This window comes from Octodon degus, unplaced genomic scaffold, assembly GCF_000260255.1.
Source record: "Octodon degus isolate 3935 unplaced genomic scaffold, OctDeg1.0 scaffold00069, whole genome shotgun sequence".
Taxonomy (NCBI): domain Eukaryota; kingdom Metazoa; phylum Chordata; class Mammalia; order Rodentia; family Octodontidae; genus Octodon; species Octodon degus.
In genome coordinates this window covers 10,979,079-10,991,573 of record NW_004524645.1, presented here as the reverse complement: position 1 = coordinate 10,991,573, position 12,495 = coordinate 10,979,079, and the positions used below count along the sequence as shown (strand labels likewise).

Here is a 12,495-nt window from a genome sequence, read left to right as displayed (position 1 = left end):
AGAGAGAGAGAGAGAGAGAGAGAGAGAGCTGGGGACATACTTCAGTGTGAAGGCCCATGTAAAAGAATGTAAGCTTTGCAATTGGAGGTCATCCTGTGACATCCTGCATATTGCAGTGTCTGGCTCTCCAAAAGGGTAGATTTTTCAATCTAACATTTACTTTTAACATCTGTCATACTCCAGGAATGAAAATGTTATTTTGTGGTCGAAACTAAACATATGAGCAATAGGTATTCCCATTTACAGTAAGAGAATGGGTTCAGCAGTTATTCATGTATAAAAGGTAGCAAAGTCAGGACCCAAATCTTGGTCTGTCTGCTTCTGCTACTAGGTCCTGCCTACTATTCCAGACACAGGTAGGCTTTTTTTGGAGAGTGAGTACCTGGTTCTTTCACTTATATAGCACATTAGAAATTCATCTTGGGGCTCAAAATAAAGTATAGAGGTGGGGGAAAATAATTATAATTTGGACTAGAGATTGCAGTGGAGAAAAATAAACTAAAAATTTCTCACCTCTAAGTGCAGAAATATGCCTGATAAGGTCTACTCAGAAAGTGTTTCTGATTGGATTCTGTAAAAAAGAGTTTTTGAAGAGCAGTGGTCTTTCTTTAAGAGAGAATTGCATCAACTGAAAATGGAAGTGCCTTTTAAAAGTGCAATATAATCTCAGGGGGGAAAAAGATTATAAATTGCCTGCAAAGAATTTGCCTTGAAAATGTTAAATTGGAAAATATAATCCCCATGTTTTGTCTCTTGGGAGTTCCAGTTAGGTCTGTGTAGTCATTGATACACTGTGTCAACTTGAGAAGTTAAAAGCCTAATTTAAATTGGCTCAGCAATACCACACCCTAGGGTGTGGAGGCCTCTCCCTGGAGCTTGAAAGCCCCACCCTCGGGCATGGAGCCCCTATCCTAGAGTGACTCATCACTTAAGGGATAGAAAAGGGAACTGAGGAAGGATGGAGCATTCCATTTCCTTGGAGGAGCTCTGGTCTCCGCAGTCAGCATGGAAGCAAGGAGAGAGGCTTGCTAAAAGCCTCAGCTGCCACTCCTCCCTTTGCTCTTTGCTGTTTTCTGCTGCCAGGAAGGGCAGCCCTCTGCCATGTGCCACTCTGCCTTGGGGCCAGCCAAGTATGGACTGAAACCTCCACTAACTATGAGCTAAATAAACCTTTCCTTCCTTGATTCTGGATGTCAGGTATTTTGTCTCAGCAAAAGAGACAGAATAACAAGTGAAAAGACAGTATAAAAAGGCAGTTGTATATGTACAAAGAGTAGGTACATATAGCTGGCTAGTTCCATTGGATATGAGTTTACTTTTCATGGACTAACTCCTACTCCAGTGATGGTAAAGCTATGGTACCCATGCCACAGCAGGCTGTTTGTTATCACTGAAAGCTCTAACAGGTTCATCATCAATATCTGACTCAGTTCTTTGGTGACCAGCTGAAATGAATTTGTGACTCTTGCAAATAATGGTCACTGATCACAAGGGCATACTGGGCAAGATCAGAAAGCACACATGGTTAGCATGGCAGCGCTGTCCTGGGAAAGCGACACAGAGGACTCTCCTATTCATGGGCTAGAGGCATTAATTTTGGAGAAGAAGATAGCACTGTTAAAGAAATTCAGGTTTTAAAAAATGAGAAAAAAGGAACAATTGTTAGGTTTTTTCAAAGCTATAAGATGGCTTCTCTCACATTTGGGGTCTAATTGTTTTGTTGGATAAACTTATGTTTGTCTTTGCTAGTGTATAATTATACCTTTGAGCATATTTTTTAAGTTCAAGAAATTACTTAAAAGTTGAAGGAGCCAGACAGATATCTCAGAGGACTAAAGCACCTGCTTCGGCAGAGCACAGTAGCTGGGGGTTCGATCCCCAGCCTGCTGTGCCAACTCTACCCCCAGGGCACACTGAGATGGTAATTGAGAGTGGGCATGGTGGCAACACACCTGTAATCACAGCACTCAGGAGGCTGTAAATAGAAGAATCACTACAAGTCCGATCTATGTAGTGGGACCCTGTAAACCCTGTAGACCCTGTACTAAATATATTTAAAGAAGAGTTGAAGAACTTCTGGTGCAGTTCAGTGAGAGATCACTTGCTTGGCATATGTGAAGACCTGGGTTTGATCTTCAACACCAAAAAACAAAGAAAAGAAAGAAAGAAAGGGAAAAAGGAAAGGAAGGAGGAGGAAAAGAAGGGAAGGAGGGAGGGAAGGAAGAGAAATATGCATCAAAGTCAGAGATTACACTTGAATTTGAGCTTTCATTACAAGTCACGTAAGGACAAATTGTTTTCACATACAAACTTGTTCTATAATGTCTTTCCTGGTTAAAAAAAATCCATCTTCCCCTTACAAATCCTGATGAGTCTCTCCTTTGAAGTTTTTATTTTATTTATATTTTTATTTTAGGGAAGGGTCTACATGGTGTTCAGGGTCTCACTACTAGATCAGACTCATAGTGACCTGCCTATTTACAGCCTCCCAAGACCTGGAATTACAAGCATGAGTCACCACACCCAGTCTCAATTGCTGTCTCAGCGCACCCCAGGGGCAGGGCCAGCAGGGCTTCTCATTTGAGTTACATATAAAGGTTCATATTGCCCCACTTTTGAATACATTTTTCAGTCTAATTTGGAAAAACAATTCTTCCTTGCCTGCTTTTGGTTTTGCTGAAGCTACTACAGGTACAAAAGACATTCATATATTTGCATGTGGTAAGAAGCACTCTAAGAAGTGAAACCTTTTCTGTGCCTTTGTTTTGGCCAACTTGGTAACATTGCCTCACCTATGAATGACGGCAAATAAATCCTCAGTTGTTCGAGGTTTGTTTGGAGACACGAACACACCCTCTGCTTCAGCTTGAGAGTCTTCACTAAGTGGCGAAATGATTGAGTCATCACTTGGTGATAATTCTTAAAATAAGAATAGAAGCATCTTTAGGAGGAAGCTACACAGCACACTACTATGTTTCACTAATGTAGTGATCAAACAAACAGAATTTACTTATTAACATTGTTTTTCTTCCTTTTTTGAGACAGAGTCTCACTGTGTAGTGCAGGCTGTCCTTGAATTTACTATATAGCCCAGGCTGGCCTCAAGCTTGAACTCAGTATGTAAACTGTGCTGGCCTCGAACCTGCAGCAACTCTCCTGTCACTGCCTCCCAAATGCTGGGATTACAGGTCAGGCATGGACTACTGCACTAGGTTACTTACTGATATTTTTAAATGCAGAAGTATCTGTCAAAACAAGCCTAGTCCCTCAATAACAAAAGCTTTCTTTTCTCATTGCAATTGTTGAGATAAATGAAAAGAAATAGTGGAGAGAAAACCAACACTCAGGTTATGCAGTATTATGGAGAATGTAAAAAAAAAAAATAAAAAAGAATCTGCAGGAAATGCCAAAAGACACATTCCTGTGTGACAAAGGTATGACTGACCTTTCAGAGAAGCCTCATCCATACTTCCTTGGGTCTCCTCTGCCCGGCCATTATCAGAGGCACTTTTGGGTGAAATACCTGAAACATTATTTTCCTGCTCAGAACATTTTTCAGGGAGTGAATTTGTAGTTGATATCTCTGATTCATAGCGAATATTCCCAGGCACTTTGTCGTGGCGGCGGCTCATAACAAGCTGATATTTAAGTTGATTGCTTATGTCCATTGCTCTAGCTGGTGAGTTGGACTGAGATGTAACTCCTTCCACAGGTTCGGATTGTGAAACTTCCTCTTGATCTACTGAGGATGCCTTCTGTACCTGCTCTAGGGCTCCGTTTGGACCACCTCCATACTGTATTATTTTACCATCTAAATCATTCGCATGTGAAACAGATGCCCTCTGAAATCCTTCTGTGAAAACCCCACAGTTTTTACTTGGCATATTTTCTGGAAAAGGCTCACTCTCCACCTGTATTTGGTCTTTTAGGACATTTAAATCTAAAAGATTGCTACCAGCTGAGGTTCCTGTTTCTGGATTGCACTGATTCTTCACATCCAAAGTCAGGGTCTTTTCCAAACGTGGTTTCTCTTGTCCTGTCTCAACAGCAGAGGATTCTATAAAGGACAGTATAGGGTCTTCAGCAGAGAACTGGCGTGATATTGATTTCTTTGTTGTATGTGGCCTTATCTTGCCAGGAGACAAGCCAGCCATTGTGAGAGCACTTTCCTCTAAGTAGGGCAGATCTGTGCCGTTGCCGTCGTTCTGCTTAGTTTCTTCAGCTTTACCGATGGACCTAAGGTTAACTGATTTTAGTACTGTCGGAGTAATTGCAAGAGATGGTGGAGGATTTGACCTCAGTGTTTCTCCTACTGTGTTTTGCTTATTGTGAGTAAAGACATGCAATGGATGACGGTGATGAAGGGGCTTATTCAAGACATTATGAAGAGCACTTAGGTCAAGATGGGTAGGAGGTATAATAGGAAGTTCAAGATCTTTACTCAGTGATAGGGTTCCATCTTTTAAACAGGGTTGTTGTAGAGAAGATTTCCTTTCTGGGACTTTCGGTTTTCTTTTGCTACCTCCAGGAGACAAGGGACCTGAAAAAAAAGCTGTAGGGAAAGAGGATGTTGGTGTTTCGGACTGACTTGAGTAGCCACTTGATGGAGATGCCAAGCCAGCTAGCTTCTCCGGTGAAGCCAGTTTAAACTCATTGTCAACAGATGGAAGAGATGGAGTGGTGGCTCTTGATTCTGACTGTGATGTTTGGGATTCAGAGCTCTCTGGAGATTTGATGCATTCAATAACAGTGGTACCTGTAGCAGTGCTTGAATTAGATAGGGATCTATACGGGTCATTTGTTTTTAAGTCATTTAGAAGCCAGAGGTCTGCATAGTGAGTTGATTCAGCACCTTCGTCTTTGAATGGTGGAACATCTGAAGTGTCTAACTGAGATTCTTTAATACCATGTTCACTCTGGTTCATCCAAGATGATTCCTGCTTGGGGGAGATATTGGCATTCTCCATTCGAGAAGGTGTGTTGGAGAAATCAAGAGGCAGCTTCATTTCCCTAGAACTGTGAGGCAGGTGTTGGCCACTGCTCATCTTTGGTTCTTTCATCTCAGGAACATCTGCATTTCCATCGGACTTCCTCAAAGATGAGCTACGTTTAGGTGGAGTCGGCTTTGCCTTTGGTTTCCTGAAAGAGATGCTTGGTCTCCCTGGTCTCCTATGGTCTAAGTAGTCCTGCCATGTACAATCTGGAAGACCAGGAGGAACCCCAACACCCTGGCCACTCTCTGGGCCCAGGGCTGCATAGTGACAGACATAGCTCTTATTACCTTTGAGACCACAGTCAAAGTGCATGGAGGTATAGTATCCTTCTGTGTCTACTGAAAAGTGAGAGCTAGTATCTGCTTTGTCTGATGGGGACTTTTCCAGAAAACTATCATAAGTGGCCATGCTTGTGAAGCTTGCACAGCCCAGGCTATCTGCCTTGGGACGCTCAGGACTAAAATCTTGGCGACAAGAGGCATCATGATGGTGATGTAGGTAATTCCACTCACTGTCACTTGTGTTGCTGTTACTGGGGTCATCCAGAAGATCTGCAACAGTGGAGGTAAAGGAGTTTGTCCGATGGCCTCTCACTTTATCCAGGTGGTCATTGTACTGCTCTGTCACAAAGACACTGGCATCCTCATTAGCATGAGGAGCCGTGTTTAGTGACAACTCTGAATCACAGTGTGAAGAGCCAGTGAGAGGAGGAGAAGCTGCAGGAGGGATTGTTTCTGAGGTCTGTGAGGGGCATGTGGAGCTGCTGCCACTCCAGTTACCGCTGGATGACTGGTGGTCATCTTTCTGGTCTATGTGGCCACTGAGGAGTACGCTGGCTGTAGAGAAGCAGTGGATGGGGCTCCCAAAGGTGTCTGAGTTGGAGGAGATGTCACAGCTGCCAGAGTCAGCAGCCATCCGGGACAGACGTGACCGCCCTCTCTCACTCAACTTGTGCTGGGGGCTGTGAAGATGTTGAGAACAGGGCAAGCCCAAAACCGGCTGGTGTTCCTGGGCACTCGGGCTGCTCGGAGTCTCACTGCAGTCATTAAGGACTCTTTCACGGTCACCCATGAAAGGTTCCCCCTCTTCATATGTTGAGGGTTTAGCACCAACTTTGGGCTCAGCATCTCCACCTCTGTTCCCCTCCCGAGGAAGGCTCCGAGATCTTGTGCGACTGCTCACTGTAGGAGTAAACATGGTGTCACCTTTGTCTGCCAGTGCAGATATGTTGCCAGCAGAATGAGAAAGGGAAGCTGCAATGCTCTGACCCCTTTGAGCTCTGATTCTCCTTCTGGATGGGGCAGCAATCAGAATATCCTCCGTTTGGCACTCAGAGTCCCTGGTTCCGGACCTCCTATTGACAGTGTTGGAGGGGTCTGGGTTTGTGTGCACAATCACATTCCTTTCCCTGGCCACTGGTGATTCATCGGAATCTAGGGCACATGGAAAGCACAGTGAGATATTTCATACAGCAGCAGTGTAATAGCCATTTTGAGAGATGTCCGCAAATATGCATGCAGGCATGGTAGAGTTTTCTCTTACAGAAAACAATTAATACATAAAATTAGGAGAAAGTAAGCATGCTTTGTATTTCTGTAGTTCTGTCTCCTCTTAGTCCCTACATATGTATATTGATGTATTACACATATCTATATATGCATCTGGAAATACTAAGAGATTATGTGCTTATACATCTTTCATAAATTATTTCTCTTCATTGTTGCATTCATTTGCCTCCAAAAGTGATTACTTTTTAAAACTAAAGTACATTTGCTCTTCTTGTCTGTTATGTATCATTTATGTTTTGAAATAAAATAAAAGCATAGCCTTCCTTACAAAAAACAAAAACCTCATTTATAAGAAGGCTACCACTATAATATTTTTTAAAAACACAGGCAGGGATATTCTAAACATGTTGAACTGGAAAAATAGAAAAAGTCACCAAGGGCATATTTTCAACATTCAATATTGGAGTTTACCTGAAATTTATCTTTTAAAATAATTAATGCCATCAAAGTCTATCTCTCTTCAAATGAAGTTAAAGTTTTCCCAAAAAATCTTGCATTGACTCTTGTTACTTTTTATTCGCAATTTTCACCTTAATAAAACTTTTACAACTTAGCAAAATACTATTTGACAGCCACAGTACCTGAATGTATATGCCTAAATCTCTAACGTTAAACCTCCAGTCTAGAACACAGAGTTTAAAAGTAATTCTATCTGGCTTGCTGAATAGAAAACAAATATTTACCATTGCAAAATTTATACCAGTTCAAACATTTAATATTTTGAAGGATGAAACCATTTTCATACCAAACCATGAGCATTTTTTGATACCACACCTATTTCTTGTTGAACTCTTCGGGGGATACCGGAGATGGTTTTCCTCCTCCTTAGCTTGCGTCTTCGCTGTAGTACAGATTGTGAATGAACTAGGGAGCAGCGTATACTGGCCTCTCTGTCAAAACCAACTCCTGCAACCCACAAAACAGGGCTTGTTAGCCTTTAGAAATGGCAAACAAATTTTCATTTGCTTGGAACGCAGTGTTATTTATTGATTGGAAGTGAGGGAAGAGTTTGGATTAAGCCTGTGAACAAATATAAGGGAGTCCTTATTGAGCTATTATTTAAATTACACTGTAGTACGTTAAGCTTTACTTCTAAATGCAGCACTGCACAACAGCTTGGACTGCCAAAAGTAACAAGCTAAAGAGGAAGCCAAAAGAAAGAGAAGAGAAAAGAACCTGAAAAGGCACTTTCACACAGAAATGGCTACTTACAGATGTAGAACCTTTAGTCACTACTATTTACTGTTCTATTTGTGGGCTCTCTGAAACGGATACCTTTGCAGAGTAGGTCAGTAGCCAAGATGCTAACCTGAATTAGTTCAACTAACATATCCTGACCCATTTCTTCATTAAAAGCATCTTTGTGAGTTCTCCCCACTCCTATGCCCAGACTTTCCCCTTGAGTATGTATGCACGCGTGCACACACACACACACACACACACACACTGCTGTGAGGAAATGCAACAGCCTAAGAATGTGTTTTTTTAGATCATCATGTAACTTTGTCTACTTTCTTGAACTGACTAAATTGGATGTGTTTTGGTTTGGCACCACCTGTCCTACCAGTGTGAATTAAAGACACAGGGAAGTGCCCAGATCTATATGTAAATGCATTCACCTTCTGTGCAAGTTGTAAAGCTGGAATCCTCTTGGTTACATAATTTACTTGTTTTCACAAGTACAAGTGGCCAACTGCGCTGCTCATCAGTTTCACCGTGTATATATAATCACATCATCAACACTACATGCAGCCCTATCAAAACTAGAGTGACAGGGAAGAAGGTGAGGAACTCAAACTCTGTTAGGTACTGGCATGTCTCATGTTTTTGAGAGTAAGCTATGTCTTCAGAAGCCAGAAGACTATGTTTTGAAATTTGACCACTTTATTATTTAATTGTTAAGCATAATGCTGAATGGCATGTAAAATTGTAGTTCAGCTATATAAGGAAGCAGCTGAATTCTGCTTAGCGTCACAGTGCCAATAGGTTCTAGAATTCACTTTGAAAAATCTGTATTACATGAATAATTGCAATGTTATCATGGAATTCATACTGGTAGGATTCTCCTTTCTTAGTTCCCACTAAGAATTAAAAATTTTCATTCTAATCTTAATGATTATAGTATATATAGTATATAGACACAGATGCTTTGTTATTTGGACATCATTAACAATATTCTCATTAATGCTCTTAAAATCAATATCTAATCTAGGCTTCAGTCTAAGAGTTTCTGAAATAAAGGAGAAGGAAAGATGTTCTCTTTTTCCTCATGACAAGATGATGGCCCATAATCATAGTACTAAATTTGAAAACAAAATGTTACAGTGCCAGAAAGGAAGCAGGTGCTGCTAATAATCAGATGTTCTCAGAACTGAAAATTAGTTTAAGAGGGCGCCAAAATATCCCATTTTGGCAGCTGAACTGCCCTCATACATCCCATTGAGATTATAGAGACCAGATAAATGCACATCTTTAGACTAATTTATCCTACAAGTTGAACGGGTCATCAGGAAAATTAATTTCCATCCCACGTCAGCCAATCAACTAGAACTCTTTTTCAACAGAGAAATAATATCTGTCCCAGATAACTGGTCCCTTTGCTCCCCACTCTGTGTGAGAGAAATCTGAATGGGGTTAATAATAGCCATGTCCAAAATGCGTCTCAAGTGATGTACAATCTGTAATCAAATGCTACCCAGATGAAAATCAGCCATAATATGGCTGTTTTGAAATTTTCAATATACAAGTTAAAATATACCTACTAGAGATGTTTAAAGAAAAATCAATGAACAGATCATTTAATTTCTATCTTTGAACAAAATTACAACATTTATAACATTATTTGTTATACAACTAAGGTTACCAAATCCAATTCTGGAATTTATAATTTCTGTCAGTAAAATTTGTTTTTTTTTCAAGAGTGCAAGAGCCCTCTGTGTCTTTATTGTATAACTCTAATACAGTTTGTCATCTTGTATTCACATTTTTGACAGTGGTGTAAGCAGTGTGTGAATGTTAACCTGTGCTGGCATGATTACACCACTGTGTCAGCTAGACTAGTGAAGTCATGTCCTCAGAAGCCCCTCAGCTCTCAAGCAGTCTGAGTGGCTCCCCTCATGCATGATCCCACAGAGAGCCCCCTTATCTCTTCTGCTGTGTGAGCAGAAGCCAAGAAGATCACTGTTTAGGACCAGGGTGTAAGCCTTCAGCTGATGCTGAACGTGCCAATGATTTGACCTTGAACTTCACAGCCTCCAGCACTGTGAGAAATAAATGCCTGCTGTTTGTGGACCTCCCAGTTCATGGTATTTTGTTACAGCAGTTAGAAAAGACTACAAAAAGAATCAAGTGCCACATGTCATCATTGATCTGCCATTGGGTGTGGGCTGCTCCAGGAGCTGTGTGACTTCAGGTGAGCTTCTCTCCTGTCTTAGTTACTCTTCTCTCATTGCTGTGACAATAAAATTTGAAGAAAAGTACATGTAGGCTCCTTTCTACCTACACCCATCTTCACTTTCTCCATACATTGGAGGAGGAAAGTTGAGCATGAAAGTAAGACAGGCTTTTAGGTCAAAATCCCTCAAATCAATACAGAAGCCTACGTGACTGATCTTTTGAAAAAAAAGCCAACCTTCATCCGAGGAAATGTGTAAACAGATTTCTGAGTAGGTTAATAGGACCTTACTTAAAGTTTTAGAAACCTGGGCTTTGCTATTTTCTTTCTTGCAATGCCATACACATAATCATCTGATTAATCACTGCCACTTTCTCCAGTATTTCAGTAAGCTATGGCCAAAGAGCTATTTGGTGACTTTTCTTTTTTCAAAAAGGAACTGTCTGTCTTTTATATAACAAGTGGCTCACCAGAACATATGCAAATTGATGTTCAAACTTTGACAAAAGCATGCCAAACACATTGAGTGATAGAATTCAGGCCCTTGCACTTGCCAGGCAGGCGCTTATGCTGCTGAGTTATCTTCCTGACTTTCTTCAGGGTTGTATTTTGATGAAAAAGATATTGCTTGTTTACAAAATGGTACTCTTTGGATGGTAGGCACAACAGCACAGGGTTTGAATATATTTAATATGTAGCATATTCTAGCCAACTGCTCCTGGAAAACCAGCAAGAAAGAAACAGAAAATCAAACGATACCAGTGACATTGATGGGAATAATGCAAGAAGAAATCACTTGGGCGTCTTGCTTCATCTTCTCCTCCGGCGTTGGAAGAGGTAGTGCTTTGCTCCAGTTGGTCTGCTTGTCCAGTGTAGAGGGTATATTGTGTATGGGGTTTTTCGGCCTCTGTCCTAACATGACATCTGTCTCTTCATCCTCTTGGGGGTGGGACTGCAAACAAAGTACACAGAGATTCACCCACATAGCTTGCACATAAGCACACAAAGAAGGAGTATCATAGTACAGATAAAAAATGAAGTCAAAAGTAAGCTTTTAGGACACAGGAAGAATTCCTAGAAATAGTTAGTAAGCACAACTAATTGAAAGTACTATGCCAAGAGTCAAGCCACACAAAAGGAAAAGAAATGGGCCAGAAAAAACATGCTTTCCAAGTGAAATGGAATTGGGAAGAGAGACAAAGTAGTCAGAAATCTCCAAACTTCAAACTGAACAAAACTGCCATCTCTAGTGAAAGGGTGATTTGCTTCCTGGCTCTTTATCGCACCAGAAATTCCTATCAGAAGTCATGAGAGATCTAGATGTGTAGGATGAAAAAAACAAAATGAGTTAGATGTCTAATGAAAGGCTCAAAAACTGTGCTTGAAGACCTGGAGTCAGGAGACATTCCAGAATCCAACACCTGCAGACCAAGCCAACTTAATCAAGGAGGCTTTTAAAAGGCAAGGAGTTAATTTCACTGCAGGAGGACAATTTTTGAAAATTACATTTTAGAAACTCAGCTTCATCAACATTGTATGCACATGGAAAAACAAAAGTGAACAGCACCCCTCCAACTATACTGGGAAATATAAATGTTATTACTGGGGGAAATTATTCAAGTGGGTTTCTTTTTCAAATTTAGAAGGATAAAACAGTCCTAGTTTATTTTCTTTCAGCTTTGCGGTACAAAACTTTTCTTCCAGCTGTGTAGTTAGAGGCTTTTGTTTCTATATGACATTTGAAAATTTTCCATCCAAACCTTTGATAAATATTAATATTGTCTAACTTTTATACCAGGGTTGGGCATCTAGCCCAAATTATTAAAAAGGCACCATCATGGTTTTGATTTCAGGGTTGGGTTTCTAAACCAGATTATTAAAAGACACAGTTTTTACCACTGAGCCTAGTCTTATTTCTTGATACAATTTGGAGGAGGGTGGGTATCTATATAAAATAAATATTTTTTCCTCTTATTCCAGTAAGGTTTTAATAATATTCTGCCTTAAAATCAGGACCATTGAAAATAATTCTCTTTCTCAAAGTTAGAAACATCGTGCCCTGTTGACTCAGAGGAGTTCCTGTATTTTCGAATGAACTCTTCTCAAGTCTGCTGAAAGAGCAGATTCCAAAGCCAGTTGTTTAAAACAGCCCCCAGTATTTACTTACCTTAACAGAGGTGTCTGCAAAGCCCCCCAACACACCCAACAGGATATGAGTCCCCCCCTTGGGAGAGATGTGTTCGCCATGAACGCTTTAGTAAAATATTGCAACCTTCTTTCACTCTTCAGCTTTTGTGCAGATTCCCAGCGAAGCGAATAGCTCAAATAAAGTTTGAGCATAAAGATTGTTTCCTAGGTAACTTCCAAAAAGAAAAAAGTTTGGTGCATGCAGAGAGAGAGGGAAAGACAGAAGGAGAGAGGGAGGAGAGGAAGAGAGGGAGAGAGGGAGAGAGGGAGAGAGGGAGAGAGGGAGAGGGAATTAATTGGGAAGAGAGACAAAGTAGTCAGAAATCCTCAAACTTCAAACTGAAGGGAGAGG

At 40.8% G+C, this 12,495-nt stretch overlaps 1 protein-coding gene across 2 annotated transcripts in view; it reads right to left on the bottom strand.

Moving 5' to 3' along the window:
- The window catches only part of Nhs (NHS actin remodeling regulator), a 369,326-nt gene that overhangs the window by 16,749 nt on the left and 340,082 nt on the right, over positions 1 to 12,495 (bottom strand). For both annotated transcript variants that reach the window (XR_002821880.1, XM_023719542.1), the window contains exons 5-8: positions 10,716 to 10,908; positions 7,337 to 7,468; positions 3,446 to 6,427; positions 2,793 to 2,919 (exon numbers count right to left, since the gene is read on the bottom strand). Coding sequence is in view for 1 of the 2 variants with exons in the window: in XM_023719542.1 (XP_023575310.1) it covers positions 2,793 to 2,919; positions 3,446 to 6,427; positions 7,337 to 7,468; positions 10,716 to 10,908 (3,434 nt within the window). In the remaining variant the exon portion in view is untranslated. The remainder of the gene's footprint in view (positions 1 to 2,792; positions 2,920 to 3,445; positions 6,428 to 7,336; positions 7,469 to 10,715; positions 10,909 to 12,495) is intronic.